General features: G+C 45.8%; 1 protein-coding gene across 5 annotated transcripts in view; it reads right to left on the bottom strand.

The window, feature by feature from the left end:
• ncm (pre-mRNA-splicing factor nucampholin) overlaps positions 1-17,759 on the bottom strand; it is a 110,195-nt gene that overhangs the window by 35,951 nt on the left and 56,485 nt on the right. For all 5 annotated transcript variants that reach the window (XM_075677154.1, XM_075677132.1, XM_075677137.1 and 2 more), the window contains 4 exons: positions 12,738-12,841; positions 12,364-12,466; positions 12,207-12,269; positions 12,066-12,143 (listed from right to left, as the gene is read on the bottom strand). In XM_075677154.1, the coding sequence (XP_075533269.1) occupies positions 12,066-12,143; positions 12,207-12,269; positions 12,364-12,466; positions 12,738-12,841 (348 nt within the window). The remainder of the gene's footprint in view (positions 1-12,065; positions 12,144-12,206; positions 12,270-12,363; positions 12,467-12,737; positions 12,842-17,759) is intronic.

Here is a 17,759-nt window from a genome sequence, read left to right as displayed (position 1 = left end):
CAGAACTGATTTCTAGCTTCCGCGCGTCGCGCAGACTGCGGCAACACCCCTTTTGCGGTTTCGGTTTCGCCGCGTGATCGCAACGGAGGCGCGCGAAACGTCATTTTTCTCTTTGTCGGCACTCTCCTGCAGAGGCGGTGGAAGTTGATTTCTATCTTGATTGGCACTGCTCTTAGCTTGTTTATAACTGCCGCTCGCGAGGTGGTCTCGCTCTCAGCGGCAATGCGCTTTCGCGGTTTCAGTTTCTCCACGTGATCGCAACGGAGGTGCGCGAAACGTAATTTTTCTCTTTGTCGGCACACTATCGCAGGGGTGGCGGAAGTTGATTTCTATCTTGATTGGCACCGCTCTTAGCTTGTTTATCACTGCCACTCGCGAGGTATTCTCGCTCTCTGCGACAGCGCTTACGCGAGAGGGTGCCTCAGACCTCTGCCCAAGGCAGCCGCACGCAGAGAAGATGTCATGTGTGCGCCAACACAACTCGTCGCTTCAAGAGAACAACACACGCATTTTGGGTGTGCAGACTGTGATAAGGCGCTGTGCGGAGACCCGTGTTTCAAGCAGTACCACACTCTGAAATACTATTGAACATTTTGCAGTTCTGAGTGATACCGACACCAAAATACTGTTCCTAATTTTTTTTTTTACTATTTATTCCCGGCTTTACACATCTTGTACATTCAAGATCTGCAAAAATGTAATTTGACCACCTGGGAAAGTTTTTTTCAAAATAATTCGACCCTCAAAGGGTTAAATGCTGCGTGAATTTGCACAAGATAGCTTCGCAGCATTCAAAAGTTGGCATTCATATGTTGAATATATGCCAGCTCTGATTCCCCTAAAACTGAAGTCCTAGTGAAAAGCATTTACTGCCCGATTTAAGAACACAACAAAATAATTTTTAAGCAGTAAATGCTATCCACAGAGCACAGACTTGAATATTTTAGCATGTGACGCTCTTTATTTCGCCTTATATAATTTTCAGCTCATCAGGTTCTTGATGTGTCAATACGGTGTACATGTCTGTGGCAGGGACAGCAGCAGAATGAATACCTTGCGATGCTATTGATTTGGCGATTTCGTCGGCAAGCACATTACCTTCTATTCCTCTATGGCCAGGAACCCAGAATATTACTACATGTCTACAAGACAAATAAATGTTGCACAAGATTGAGTAAAGTTCAATAAAAAAACAGGATTTGTATGCTTTTACAAGACTTAATGAGTCTGTGAATATTATTGCTCTGTCAAGTTTTAATTTCTTGTTTCTTGTTTTAAATGCGCCAGTGGCCAGACAGATACCCAGATTGTGGATAGGACCTAGCATCTTTAGCGCACTCGCGGCAGCACAGTGATATACCATGGCACCATAGTCCAATTGTGATCGAATTAAGCTGCTGTAAAGATTCAATAAACACTTTCTGTCGCTAGCCCATGTTGTGCGGTATAGGATATTAAGTAAGTTCGTTGTTTTTAGACATTGTGCTTTAAGATATTTTATGTGTGAAATGAAAGCAAGCCTGTAGTCAAGCACAACACCTAGAAACTTGTGCTCTTCGTTCACAGGTATTTTGTTGCCCATACATTTGGACAGTGGGATCTGCAGCAAGCCCTTTCTTCCTGGTGAAGAGAACACAATAACATTTGTTGGGGTTCACTTTGAACCTGTTTTCGTCCGCCCACTTAGAGACTTTGTTCAGGCACTGTTGTACTTGTCTCTCACAGACTGTTAAATTGCAGGATTTGAAACCTATTTGTATGTCGTCTACGTCAACGGAATAAGAAATAGCTGGTGATGATGAAGCACGGAGTGTGTTCATCTTAACGATAGAAAGTGCGCATCCCTGAGGTACACCAGTTTCCTGTATAAATGGGCACGACAGTGCATTGCCTATTTTCACGTGGAATGTGTGGTTCTGCAGGTGGCTTTCTATAATCTTTAACTTATTGCCATGGATGCCTAGCGACGACAGGGTGCCCACGATTCTGTAATGCTATGTTGTATCGTATGCCTTTTCCATATCGAGAAACACAGATAGGAAGGATTGTTTATGTACGAAGGAGTCGCGAATGTTTGCTTCAATGCGTACCAGACGGTCAGTTGTAGACCGTCCTTCTCTAAAACTGCACTGATACGGATCAAGTTTATTTGACTCAAGGAAGCGTAAAAGGCGACGGCTTACCATTTTTTTCCCAAAAAGTTTACATATACAACTTGTGAGGGCGATTGGGCGGTAGCTTGTTACTAATGTGGTGTCTTTGCCTTGTTTCAGAACGGAAGGACAACCGACCCTTTCCATGCAGCAGGAAGGTACCCGGCAGCCCATATAGCATTGAAAAGTGTGAGAAGCGTCATTTAAGTATCTTTGGGGACGTCTTTCATCATGTTGTACATGATCCTGTCAGGTCCAGGTGCAGAGCTCCGACATGCAATCAGGGAGGCTCTCAAGTCGCCAATGTTAAAAGGCAGGTTATAGGGTTCGCTCTGTCCGCATTTACGGTCGACAGCCTGGCGTTCTGCTACTTGTTCATGCTTTAGGAATGCCTCGGAATAATGATTAGAACTGGAAACACGCTGAAAGTGTTCGCCACGAGCGTCAGCTTTGTCTTCCAAATTTTTCGCTTCATCGTTCACTAGGGACAATGGATGAATTTATTGTCCCTTTAGCCTTCTCAGCCTGTCCCATACTTAACCTTCTTCAGTATTGGCGGCGAGGAGTTACGGAGTCGCCATCTATCGGAAGCGCCTCGCTGGCGTAGCATGAGGGATCATGCGGCGCGCTCCTCATAGGTTTTGCTGTCAGCGCTCACTGAAAACACCACGCACGAGCTCTCCCGGACATTTCTGTGAGTACTTTCGAAACGAGAGAAGTTGTTTACTGTCTAAATAATAATCTTGGGCAAACTGAAAGCACAGAAACATTTACAGACGCTATCTCCTTACCGAATACGTACAGTGAACGCCACTGCGCGCGGTCGCCGCGATGGAGTCTCCCGAACCGGCTTCTTGCGTGAAAGGTAGGTAAACGCTGAGAACAAACTATGTGAAATATGTTCTTATAGTGTTTGTATAACTAAATGGAGCGTAATAGAACGAAGCCTCAATGCAGCGATCGCGCAGATTCGCAGCGACCGACTGCGCGTCTGCATGCTTGTCCGCGCACTGTTTCGCTTTCTCCGCGCGCGCGTTTTCGCACCGTGCCATGAGCTTTAGGCCGCAGCATATGAGCATTTGACAGTATACAAGCAACCATTGTTGCGTGGGCGCTATCAGAGGTGTTCAAAAATAATTTCATTGTAGAGACTTCGACGCCTACGGGGACTGTGATGTCCCGTCGCGACGATTCAATCTTTTTTTCTTCTAAATTCTTTGACCTTTCAATATTATTTCTCGAGTTGCGTCGCACTGTATGTTTATCGGTGTTCTCAGCGTGCAATTTCCCGCTGCTCCTTTTTTGTAATCCAGTGCATTAATTCATAACACAAACATGACCATATGCCATGCTTTTTTTAAATGTGCTTCTTACCGCTGCCTTTCCACTCCATTGAACTTGCGAGCATCTATAGCATCGACAAGTTCATAGACCAAACCGTCATGACATTAGTCGGGCAGCGGACTCGGGCGAGCGTCTCAGTGCGCGTTTTGCAGAACATCGCAGACCGGGCGACGTAGCAGAAATCTTCCTCGCGTCTATGTTTCCTGCATACCCGAGTTGTAGCCGATGACTGTTTGCCGGTTTTATGTTTCGCGAGCCAAGCTTCACGCAGCTTCTTGTCCTGCGGCTGCGTGTGAATAAGCCTGACACTGGCCTCCATTACGTGCATCCGGCCCTGCGGCACCGAGCAGTAGCCTACCATGTTGCGCGCCTTCAAAGGCAGCCACTACCTATTGTAGTGCTTTCAAGCGTTGTAAAGGAGACACTTGAAGCGGGAAAATTTCGCCACTAAATGAGGACCGCAGCGTACGAGGGAATTCAAACTCGTTTTCAGCTCGCTTCGGCGCTCCCGAAGCAGCCGACGCGGCCGCTATGTCCACGTGATCCCTCCTAGCACGTCACGCCGACGGTGACGCCAGCTTTTCCAGTGGTGGAGCTCGGGGCCAATACGAATTTATACCAGAAAGAAACCTCTGCCAGCTTGCCCTCCTTGCCTGTCGTCGCGTCTTTCTTCCCTGGGATTTAACCTATTTAAATTCAATTAGATTTTCGGCCGTAGGTCAGTCACGTAGTCTGCCCCAAGCTTTATTTTGTCTCCTCCATGCCTCTCTACAATCGTCATTCCACCTGGGGACCAGTCTTTTGAATGAAGTCCCACTTGTTTGAGGAATGAACTTTTCAGCGGCGTCAATGATAAAAGCGGTACCACGAGTATGTAATGCTCGGGAAGCTGATCAATGAGGTTATAAAAGTCTGTTTTTTCGAGATGATGGTTCGGGGATATATAAAAGGAATATACAATGACCAATTTATTAAAAAGAATGGCCCAAACTGACACTGCCTCAAGGGGCATCTGAAGGGTGACGTGTCAGCAAGCTACCGTATTTACACGATTGTAAGTCGACCCCTTTTTTAAGATTTGAAAGCCTGAAGTTGGGGGGTCGACTTACAATCGAAACCAAAACATGGCCCCGCCAAGAAAAAGCGATACCAACGAGAGCTACAATGTAGTTACAATTTTATGTTTGCTCTATGGCCCTACCCGTATCTTTTCTCTATCCCGCGTGTTTGTTCGCTTTTCGGAAGGGTTTTTCAACATTTTTGAGAGTCTTACAGTGCATGGAAAACTCATGGAGGGGTGTCGATAGTTGATGGAAGCGCCGCTGTTCCCATTTGCGGCGGCACCCTCAGAACGGCGGCGCTTGCGGGGAGTATCGGCAGTTCATGGAAGAGCAGACACCGCTTGCGGGTGCATTGGTATTGGTTTAACTTTTTCACGCGCTCCACTTGACTGCCGGCTACGTGCTACTTCTATGCTTCACCAGTCGTCATGAGTGCTGCAGGCCCACTAATCTTTCGGCACTCGTTCACAGCAGCGTTCAAGAGGGCTGCCATCCTTTACGCCGAAGAAACAAATCACTGCGCAGCGGGCCGCAATTTCGATGTTTCTAAACAGATAGTGCGAGAGTGGCGACTGCAGCGAAGCGAAATTTTCACCCTGTGTCGGCAAGTGAGAAATTTCCCACGTGCCGAAGCCTGGACGCTTTCCGGAGCTGTAGGCTAAGCTTGCGGCGTACGTCGCTGAAATGCGTGATCGGTCCCTGCCATTGAAGTGCGACGTGGTCATGAAACAAGCCCTGACCTTCGCCTTAATTTTAAGGTTCTGCTCCGCCGTGAGTACGAGTGGCTGGCGGCAGAAGACTGCGAAATTACGCCAACCGGACCTGTCAAAAGAGCCTCCCTGACGGCTGCGTGTGGTTGGGTGCATTTGGCGTGGGCTGCTGTTCTGCAAGATGTCCTGGCGCGGTCGTTTGCCAAATTTGAAATTTCGCTGGACCACGACGCGCTGTGGGACCGCAGCAACTATGACGATGGCAGCACTAGTGAAGACGAGTCCAGTGACCATGTCAGCTACTAATAAATTTTCGTTATCGAATGCGCCCTCATTTTTTTTTTTTTTTTCGGTCATGCGATATGGGGGGGTCGACTTACATTCGAGTCGACTTACAATCGTGTAAATACGGTACACACTTGTCAGCTACTATGACTACACCGCCGGAGGCATTAGCCTCGTCTCGGTCTTTTTGGAAGATGCTATAATTACGAAGAAAATTGGTGTTTGTAGGTTTCAGATGTGTCTCTTGAACACACAGCAACTTTGGATTGTGTTTGTGTAGTAATTCTATAATGGCGTCGAGGTTATGAAGAAGTCCTCTGACACATTACATTGTAGTATTTATGTTTCCATTGTGATAAATGTGTTTGGTGCTGTGTGTTTAAGAGACGGAGATTAGCTCACAGGCCCTTTCCAGGCAACGTGACGTGAGGTTTGTCTTTTTTGGAGCGATCATGAGACTCTTGCCGCTCTTTAGACGCTGGTGGCGCCGTCTGGCTGGTCGTCGTGTCCATTGCCTCCTGCGAAGTGCTAGACACCCGCTTTTGTGAGCGATTTGTTTGTCAAGAAGGTCTCTTCTCAAGGGACAAGGCCCTTGAGGCCATCAGTCCGGAGGTTGATGGCCCCTTCTTCTCGGACGGCGGAGCAGTACTGCCCCCTGACGCGCCACTTCGGCAAAGATATTCTTTGGCAGGAGGGATAATTATTTTTGATTTTGATTGCCACTACTTTTTCTTTTTTCCAACATGGGCAGGACCACGAGTATGTGGTGTGCTCCCCTTCCCAATTTACACAGTGTGGAGTGTTCTCACATGACTCAGACGGATGTTCATGGTCGCTACATACGGCACAGGTTGGTCGGCCTTGGCAGTTCTGAGAACTGCAGCCGAACCATTGACATTTAAAGCATCAGAGGGGATTTGGGATATACGGCCTGACCTTGATCTTCACATAGCCTGCCTCGATTGTGTCGGGAAGAACGATTGAATTGAATGTGAGAATAAGATGCTTAGTCTGTATTTCTTTACCATCGCGCCTCATCTCGATTCGTTTTACACTGATCACATTCTGGTCACTCCAGCCTTCAAGTAGTTCAGACTCTGGCAGATCAATCAGGTAACTATCAGATACGATACCACAGCAAGTGTCCATGGTAAGATGCGGCGTCACAGTCACTGGAACGTCCCCAAAAGACACAAGATTTGGCAGCCTTTCATACTGATTCTTATCTCGGAGTTCATGAAGGTGATCTCCACTTGCAAGTTTGCAAGCTTTATAGCCTTGGCCTAGAACTTCAGTTAGTGATTTCGAAACCAGAAAAGGAGAGATCATTCTCGCTGACTTCGCGGTTTTCTCGGAGTGTATGACATGAAATTTGGGAAAATTTTCACTCTGACTGCCAAAGAACCTAAATACTTCTTCGGTGTGCCCTCGTTTGTGAGGGCGATCAGGAAGTGGGGCAAAAGAACTTGCCATACACATATGCGGAATTTCGGCAGCACCGCCAGCCACCCACCATGGAGCTCAACAAGGAGACGCTGCAGGACCATGAAAAGACATATCCTGCATATGCCAGCTGTATGACACTACTATAACCAAATCTGTTATAACCAAGGTTGGCTATCTCACACAACGGTAACCCTTGCTGCCTGGAAAAAGTGGAAGTAAAAGGAAGCCAAGATCGAAAGTAAGAGAAAGATGAAGATTAGAGAGGAGGATAGGAAAAGGCAACTACCAATTTACCCCCGGTGGGTCAGTCTGGGGGTGCCGCGTATGTGAAGCCGAGGCCAAAGAGGCGTGCTGCCACCACCAAGGGGCCATAAAGGTCCAAACACCTGGCATTGGCTCAACTCCCAGGTTCCCCTTTTCCCTGGACACTGCTAAGCCGCACACGGTTAGACGTGGGAGGGTCCAACCCTGGTGTGCTCGGGTACGTGGTGTCGCAACACACCAAATGCCTGCTGATGCAGACGCCCCTGCGGGGTGCTTATAATGTGTTGCTAATCGTATAGTGTCTTTTATGTTCAACCGGTGTCACTCAGGATAGGGCAAGGAGCGAACACATGATGACAGACACCGTGGTTCCCATCCATATTCGTCTAATGACTTGGATGGGAGCAATGCAAACAGGCTTTTGAAGCAAACATGATAGGCACATGAAGGATTTTGTTGGCAAGTATGAAAAAGAGAGAGAGAAGAAGAAAACACAAGGCTCCAGCACTGAAGAACCTTGATTTTCTATCGTGCCTTTGTGGTTGCATTTTCTCACAATAATAGCACAACGAGCGCGATTCCACAGGCCGCTTCACCATTTATCTGGAATGTTACATGAGGTGGTCCCTTTTTTGACTGGACCGAGGTCTTCACACTTGTGCAATGATTTTCTTGCTATATGCTTGCGTACATAAAGAGCGTGCACATTTTGTGATGAAACTGCCAAAAACTTACTATTTCTAGATTAGTATTCCATATGACAGTTATTGCACTGTAGTACTAAAAGACAACATACAACACAGGCAAATATGTGAACACCATGCAATTGCAATAGTCCCTTTCAAGTCTCACTTGCCTTCTTAGTTTTACACAATTTTTTTTTGCTAATTAGCTATGCGTCAATTCACTCAACATATTATTCTGCCAAGCACATAATGCCTCACTGCGTGGTTAGAAAGCGTGTAAAAGTGCTCGCTTGCCGAGTTTCGTGATTTAATCTCGACGATGGTTGAAAAAGGCTCCGTGTCCATCGCATTTGACTTTTCACGGTGCCGCATATCAAGGAAAACCTATTTGCTAAAATTAATAAGTAGGTTACCATGCAAGGCTGTTTTTCAAGGAAAAACTCACATCTACAGACTGTGTTTCTTCCTCGTATACAGTCTCCCTCCACAACCAGGAAAGAAGGGGACGCCCAATGGCTTTCTGAGAATTACTCAGAAAAATTTCTGCCATCACGGTGTCAACACACCCAACACCTGGTCACCAAGAAGTAATGTGCCGTTGCCATTCAATAGCCTTTACCACCGCCCAATATCTTGCAGAGTAGAGGGGTGTGCAGTGTCTATGAAACCATGTTCATGGCTGAATCCTAAAAGAAACCTCCCACCGACTGCATAAAAGCCAAACTACCTTTTCTGTGATGCATAAGAAAAACTCTCCAACCCATAGTTTCTTTTCAAATGACGAAGAAAACCACGGAACTGTTGAGGAAACTATCGTACAATAGCAGGAGCTGCAAGTAAACGTGGCATCTATGTCGGCACGCAACTGATTGTGGAAAAAGCAACTCATTTGTAGACAAAAAGAATCTGAAACTAAACCACTTCGTACAATAAAATTTTCTTTTGTCTCTCTCTCCTGCAGACGCTTGTCGCAAAAGGACAAGCGAGAGTCGCAGCCAGGTCTGCACTTTCCAGATATCAGCATACACGAGCCTGGGAGCTAGAGGAGATGAGGGCAAGTTGTCTGTGCACTTCAAAATCTCTTCCACAGTCACCCGTGAAAAAAGTGGCCACCCAGCAAATTTTTCTAATCTTACTTTATCCGCAATTGCTCCTGGGCACAAGGGCACAATAGCCTGACCTGCTGGCTAGCTGGCTTGTACTCATGATGCACCATGCAAAGGATGCGAAAAGTCACGAGGTAATTGAGGGCGCCAATAGTCATTATAGTGAACAGTAGACCAAAAAGTCCCTCTTTTTGTTCTACACGTAATTTACTTTCCCTTAAACTTCTTTCCTTTTGGCTGCAGTTCCAGCAGTCCAGGTGCCAGCCAGCCCCAGCACTTCCTTCCTTCCTTTCTTTCTCTTTTACAGTGAAGCTGTTTACCTGACGGACCTGTATGACTGAGCTGTATGTGTGGTCTCGAAGGGGGGGGGGGCATCTGGGCTGGCTAACATCCATAAAGTGAACAAAAAAGATAACAAACGATAGTACGACGCAGAAGAAAGAAAGGACACGAGATTTCACTGCACGCTGCACCCGCGCTGGCCGCCGCTGCTGCTGGCTGTGTCTGCCGTCATCTGCCCTCAATACTCAATACAATGGCACAGCAGTTGTGGCGGGAAAACACAGAAATTTGCGCTGTGGTAGCCGCCACGGTGAGTAAGAACCGGATTGTGCATTGCAGAGGTAGACCATTGCAGCAGTTGCAACTCCAACAAAAATGGGAAGAATGGGTAGACCACGCATTGTGATCACGGCAGAAGAACAAGCTGTGATCACGACCGTTTCGAAATAAGATAAATAAAAATTACACATCGATGTACACATGTGTATGAATGTATGATTTACAATGGGAAACCTAATCAGTTAAACAGCTTTGCTGGCTAATCTGCCACCATATGAATGATTCATCTCAAAATTTATTTCAGGAGCCACAATTGAGTGGGCTGCCCCCTTAGGAGTACGCTGAGGGCATGGTTGCAGACACATGTGCATGAAGGAATGTTGGGTAGACAAAGTGACTAGACTGAGCCAAGCACTCAAATATGGACAAAGAATCCATCAGTGTTTTGCCCGGTTTGTTATGTTTAGTGGCGTCACATTTTACAAATGCCTGAACTGCCAAAAAACAGCTGTGAAATTTATTTTCCACTCAAAATCTTTTGTTTCAAGCACTGTTTAGTAAAAGCTGCGAGTGACAGTAACAACAGGACACTGTATGGCTCTACTAATGGACAACACTTGTAGTGAATTAGCATGTATACTGGAGAAAATGGCTTGCTGCTTGATTAATGAAAATTTCAGTTTCAACTTGAATAGTATTATCCCTGCTCCAGATATGTGTGACCAAGTGTAGCCATAAATTGCCAATTTAAAGTAATAACTAATGAATAAATTATCAGAACATAGAACCCCTTTGCATACATGATAAGTACAATTATAATATACTAATTAAAAATTGTGGTTCTGCATAGAAAATGAAAAATGGTATTCATTTCTTTTACTGTATTGCCCATTCATTTTTATTGAGACCTATATGAATTTCTAATTGCGTTACACCAATGAATCGCACAAATGAATCGCGTTACACCTAGCAGGAAGCGTTCATTCCTGCTAAGTGTCACATGAAAGTGCAGAAAGTCAGCTTTCTAATGGAATATAGCTTAATGCATGCTGAAAGCACAGTTGGTCTGCGAACACTGCCTAAAATGCAGAGCGTGATGCTGGAGTAGGACCGCCACCTTAACTGAAGTCACCACTGCAAGTATTTTGATTACCCTGCAGCCTTGACAGCGCTCTCACACGCCGATCCCCTGGCAGCCTAGAACTCGTTTTATACTTTCATTAGGCCTAGCTGCTTTGATGTTCCCTTTCAAGGTTCCTGCTGTTCGATGCGGTGTTTTTCAATTAAATGATTTGCCGCTGTTCGCAATGGTGCCAACTAATGGTGTCAAAGCGTGAGAAGAACAGCATGGGTCTAAAGCAATGCACATTGCCGAAAGTCAACTTCGCCGCAATACAGAGGCGTTACAAGGGAAAGCATACCATGAGTACTAAGAGGCCCAACGCGCGATCGTTCTCTTTGATCCGCTTGCGTCTGCCTCAGTGCTCGCGACACTAACCTTTACCGCTGATCAGGTGTTTGCATGCAGAGCACGCAAAATCGTGCACTGCGCAAGATGAGACAAATGCAACACCACATGCTCGAGATCGTCACTGTAAGTGCGCAACTACGCAAATATGCGCGCGCACATGAGAGAGAGGGAGAAAAAAAAAAGAAGTAGACGAACGTGGGGCCCGTGACATCTCCGTCACGCAATCCTCTGATAAAATGTTTGTGTTCAAACAAAGAACATTGCATATGTTATGAGTTTGTTAGTTACTGGAAAATCCCAAATTTGGGCTGCTTGACAACAAAACCTCCAATTTCTGCCCAATTTTCCTCACAAATGAGAGGGGGTAAAAATGCTCCAGATCTCACCCCAGTTATGCCTTCTAAAGATACCACGCAAATTTTACCCCCAAATTTCAATATATATATGGAAAACCCAAAAACAAAGAACCCTAATTATACATGGTACTGTACTACGAAAACTGTAAAAGGGCTGCGAGGGCTCCAAAAGTTGGCCCAAGTAACAGATGGAAATCACAAGTTCTATTTATCGTGTTCCCCAGCTACAATAGCGCCAATGAAGTGCTCAAGATTGAATCTAACTTCCAGGCAATGATAAACTAGCTTTATTTAGTGGGTTTTCACTAGTTTATTGGCTTCCTGGTTCTTGTGTCGCACTGCCGCAAGCTTTAGCGGATCTTACTTCGTCCGAGATCATGACTTTTTCAATACTACCCCAAGAAACATATCAACAAAGATCTACAGTAGGAGTAAAGATTCAGTGCATGCAGTCCAAGTCATTGATCAATATAAAATGAAACAAAAAATTTTGATTAAAGTGCACAGTTGTAACTTTTCACTACTCAAGTGCAGCGAAGCTGCTCTAGAAAGCGGAACTGGTATATCCCACTGTCTACCGAACATTGCAGTTGCAACAGCATCATCAGCACTCTAAGCTCACCTTGATCGTCCTCTTCCTCCTCATCATCAGAATCATCACCTCCTGATCCATCACCTTCATCATCACTGCCCAGTATATCTGCAAAAGAAAAATGATTAGCAAGCAAAGCACAAGCATACTCCTGCAGATGATATAGCCCACCTTTTGCAATCTCAGCGTATCTCTCTTCATTTTCAGCAAACTCCGGATCAAACTTGAATACATCTAAAAATAGAAAGAAAAGGGGAGAAAGATAATGGCATAAACATATTACATGTTTTCATATTATTAAAAAAAAAGTAATAGGAAGCACACATACTCAACATATCCTCCCCGTCCAATGTGTCATCTAAAGCCAGCAAGTGAGTGTACTGGCTTTCTTCTTCAACCAATTCAAGCTCCTTTACAACACTGGGATGAGCCTAGTTGGAAAACAGTAATGATACAAGTGCCAACAGCTTCATTAATAAAAAGATCTGCTGATTAACATTCCACAAGACAGCTAATGCACATAGTACTGCTCGAACAGAGTCCAGGTACTAATTTTTGTTTTTGCAACACACACACACACACACACACACACACACACACACACACACACACACACACACACACACACACACACACACACACACACACACACACACACACACACACACTTGATACAAACACACTTGATAAGTTGATACTTACAGTAAATCCATCTTTGCGTATAGCAAACATGACTTCAATCATGTACTGCACTCGTTTGTCCAAATTTGCCTCATGAAGAATGCTTCTCAAGCGTTCAAATATGGCTGCAAAATGAAGTGTCATATCAGTACACAGTATGCTACCCTTATCAAATCACAACATGTTGAACTTAATCCAGCATTCCATTATTTCTTTATAATGGTGTCACTTTATACATTAGAGCATAGACGACAGGTGTAACAAGATGAAGGTGAATGTATGAGTTTTACACCAACATACCACTAATAAGATAGTAAATATCTTATTTCGCATACATTACTACAGCTATGCAGCATGCCTTATAAGGCCAGCTTGTATATTATGTACAGAATGCTAACAATGCACATACAAAATAGAACAATGGTGCAGCTGTTATAATACTGTACAGCTAACAGTTACTCCTCTATGATAAGGACAATTGTTTGCTACAGTAGAAAGCACCAAATACAGTCAAACCTCATTGACACAATCCTACTTCGTACGATTTACCAGTGCCAGGGTTTATGATCAAAACCGCAAAAAATGACCAAATACAGACATTTTTTTTTTTAGTGGTTAATACCTTCTTGGAAAATGCAATCTTTTAGGACTAACGTTCATAATATCACGAAACTACTCTCGTGGCTGTGGATGGTTGTAAACACGGCTGAGTGGCATCATGTAAGCTGTCTTCCAGTGCGCTTAGTATTGGAGGTTGCGTAATCTTGAGTTTCAGTGGCCCGTTTCCCACGCGCATGCCACTGAAAGGGCTGCTCTCATTGTCTCCGCTGTTCGCGGCTCGCCTCTTTCTTTTGCAGCGCCGCATTTGCTTGGTTACACCGCCAACACTCGCAGCAGGAACAGACGCCTAAGAGCTGCGCTCTAAAATTGTCGTCCACACGAATGTAGCCCGAAGCTACAAAGGAAACCTCTATGGGTTTCTCAGAAAGAAAGCTTCGCAGTTGACGAAAAATTCGTTCTGGTCAGGGATTCCTCCCTCTCATGATACTTCCTTGACCTTGCAGGATTCCGCAGAATTGATTTGCCATAGGCCACAAAGGAATTCCACAGCATTCCATGTTTTTCTGATAAACGCAAAATTTTCCGTCCAGCTTTACTTGCACTGCTCTGAACAGCATTTGAAGCATACATCACAGCTGAAATTAGTGGCAGTGATATTCTCAAACACTCCTCTCTTTGTCTACTCTGTGTACTGACGGACGTTGCACACAGGAGCACAATTCTACTGAAAGCAGCACCATTTTTGCATCATGATGAGGAGAAGAGGTGGACAACGCTCAGTTGGCACACCTACTTCTCTAGCCACCATACCTATCTGTTTCATAGCACATGTGGCGTTTGTGCTGTTGGAAGCGTACTGCACATTTTTATAGGCAATAACCCAAATACGGCCCCCGCCATGTTTCGCTCTGGTGGTATTGTATTCCGGCGTGGCCCACCAGCTTGGTTTCATTTCAATTTCCCGTTGCCATCTCAAAACACTGGCCAGTAGGAAAACGACGCAGCAGGTCTCCAGTCACTCAAACCTTCTGGCCAAGAGGGAACATCACAACTTCCTGCCAAAATGCCTGCCTGAAGAAGCTGCTGACCGAGACCAGATATGAGGAGCTCAAACATAAGCTAGTGGTAGCCGCAAAACAACCATGTGTGTCTCGGGCTGCTCAGTTACCACCAGCTCGGCAGCGTGCGGCATCTCCTGCTGCAATCATTTGCGCAACGCTTTGCAATATGTAATGTAAGCTCATTTGGCAGACGAGCTTTGCTTGTCTGCCAAATTTTTAATTAAATTCGGATAGTACATTTTTCCGGATAGTAAGTTTTGTCGCATGTTTTATTATAAAACGCATAAACAACATTCTACTTTAATACTTTTTGGCATTAGGTTACTAGTACAGTTAAACTTGGATATAATGGAGTCGGTAAAACCGGCAATTTGCTTTGTTATATTGAAATTAGACCTTATATGCAAATAAGTACTGTCACCGATCTATGTTCCTTACACGGAAAGGAACTGCAGAATTTTCTAAATTATCGGGAAATAGAATAAAGCAAATTTGAATGAGAAAACAATTCATTTTGATAAATTTAGGAGTCGACGACGAATGATATGGTTTCATGCCACGTACGTCGACAATATCTTCACATTAGGGTAAGAATTAAATGAACCCAGTCACGCTTTCGCGTGCCCTCCACCCCCGCGGCTGGATAGCGTCGCCGGCACTGGGATGATTCTATTAGGAAAAGCGCCCGCAGCGGGGAGCGTATGCTTCATATGGCTCTCACTCATATGGGGCATCGAAACTCGAGATTACGAAACCTCTAATACTAAACGCGCGGAAACACAGCTCACAAAGTGACACACCCTCTCGGCATGCCCACTCTTTGCACATGCAGCAGATTACCTCTAAAGCAGGGTGTGTGGCTGCGTATGCGCTCAGCCTCGCTTACAGACATGATCAACCGCAGTCGAGACACGTGCCACCTTAACCCCCACCCTCTCGGTGAGCTACTTTGTGTGATCGCGTTACCACGAGCTCGCTCTCCTTACCCTCTTTGCCTTTGCTCACGTGGGAAGGTGGCACTTGTGAAGCCACCATCTTTCTTGTCTCACCCTCACTAACTTTTACTCGCACCTAAAGCACACAGTGCGTGGGGCACGATAGGATCTTATCACACTTGGACTTTATACGGAACATGATGCGGCTACACTTCTGTGGTCACTCTTGTTGCGTGGAGCATGATTTGAAAGGTGCATTTGCAAGCGCCACTTGTAATTCAATCATTTGACCGCCTGCATCTGCGGAAGTTTCCATTTATTGTCTCGGCATTCCTTTGCCGGCAGTGAAATTTCGTTATATTGAAATCGCATACAAACACACTTCATTATATTGAGGTTCTAAATACATGGTGTTCAATGGACAAGAGTTATAAAAAGTTAAATACTTCAGTATATAGAGAATTTCGTTATATTGCAGTTACATCTACTACACCTAGATCTATGCATAACCTGGCTATGCATGGGCATAGTCGTCGACATTTCCCCACCTATTAAAGGCCCTATAGAAATTTTTTGCTAGTGCCTGCGAGATCAAGCAGAATCATCATCACTTGGAAGAAACTAGGCGAACCACAATAAGCAGATTGCCACTCACATTATTTGCTAGCCGCTGTGTTTAAATGTGTGTGTACAGTGTGTATATCCTCTAAAGACTGTTCCACGGTTGTAGCAGTGACAAATACTGGCCTTGCACACTTGTCCTTGTGCTGTAGTCTTTGCGCTTAATAAAATTAGTGACTGCATGTAGTGAGCAAGCGATGAATGATTATTGTGCACCCTCTGTTTGCTACAAGCATTTAAATTTTATTGCTGCTTTGTCTTTCCAGCACATCACAGAAAGCATTTAAACCTGTTTTACACAGAATAAAATCAAATGATTGGTTGCTACAAGCATTTCAATTTTATTGCTGTTTTGTCTTTCCAGCACATCACAGAAAGCATTTAAGCCTGTTTTACACAGACTGAAATCAAATGATTGGATGACACCTCGTCTCTTTGGGAAGTAGATTCATATTAGAAAGACAGCAGAACGCCTACGAAAATGCTATTGTCAAAGGAATTAACCAACCAAAATGGTGTTGATGAACCTAAGCCATTTGACAACACCATTTTGGTCGGCATTCTGTTAACTGCCTTTCCGTTTTACACAACTGGTTGTAGCACTACACGAATGCAGACAGTGGGCCTCTCCGTATCGTCCTCAATAATGGAGGCCCTTCTCGTCCACCCCAGCATGGGCATACGCAGACGAATAGTCCTGAGGGTACTGGGCGGCAACCGGATACCATGGAAGCAGGTTGTTACCTCCTTGAGCCTGCAGATTGTTCACCAGCTCTCGTGGGCGCCAGCTGCCAAGGCACTCATCGTTCAACTGCTGAAGGCAGTTGGCCGTCTGCTAGTCTGTGGCAGAGGATGCACACCACAGTGGGGTATCTGTCTATACACCACCGCAGCTACGTCAAGGCTTCTTTATGCACTCCCTCTCGTGACCCTCCCATGGGTTCGCGTAGAGCGCCTGGAGCTGCAGCACCGGAAAGACATACAGATGATTCTTGGCTTGTCAGGGACCTTGCACATTGCTGCCACCCTAGCCGAGGCCTAGACTTGGCCGCTGTCCCTGCTGCTCCTACAGCATGACCTCCATCACACTGACAGACTACATCGTGCTCCGGGTAGCGCGCCTCTGCTTTCAAGGTTGCGGAGCCGACCTCACTCACGCATGCGCAGCTTGTGTCAGCTATACGGGGATGTTGTAGCCCGTCCTCCAACGCTAGCCATCCCAACCCATCTCCTCCACACCATCAGCCATTGGAGGTCTCTACTACGCAGGAAGGCCTCACAAAAAGGCGATCCCCATCCTGCGCATTGTACCAGGCATCGGCGTTCCTATTGAAGGACCGCCTGGACGAACATCTACACGGACGGCTCGGTCCATGCAGACTCCAGATCTGTCACTGCCTGCTACGCGATCCCTGCCCTTCGGCGCTTGGGAGTGTGCCGGCTGCCTTTTGCGGCAAGCTCCACCGCTGCTGAGGTGGCTGGCCTCCATCTGGCTGCGGACATGCTAGCGAAGGACCCCCCGGATTCTCCGGTTGTGATCTTCTGTGACTCCCAGCAGTGTCGGCATCCCAGCTGCTGTTTCCCGGTCGGCACCACGGCTCAGTCTTTAGGCACCTTCTTGCATTCGTGGAGGACAAGGAGCTGTCGTGTAAATTGTGAATGCGCCGCATAGCAACGACTGACAGTGGTACCTAATGGTACAGAGCTTTGCAATCGCCTCGGCCTTCTCTCTCTTCTCTTTTTTCTTTCGTCTTTATGACCCCCTCCCCTTCCTCAAGGCGCTGAGTCGTGGTCCCTAAAGAGCTGCAGAAAATAGTGCCTCTTCCTCTTCACAATCACTCTCTCTCTCTACCACTACTGTAGTG

Source organism: Dermacentor variabilis, chromosome 1 (genome assembly GCF_050947875.1).
Source record: "Dermacentor variabilis isolate Ectoservices chromosome 1, ASM5094787v1, whole genome shotgun sequence".
NCBI lineage: Eukaryota > Metazoa > Arthropoda > Arachnida > Ixodida > Ixodidae > Dermacentor > Dermacentor variabilis.
The sequence above is the reverse complement of the archived record's forward strand: the minus strand, read 5'-3'. Positions and strand labels throughout refer to the sequence as shown.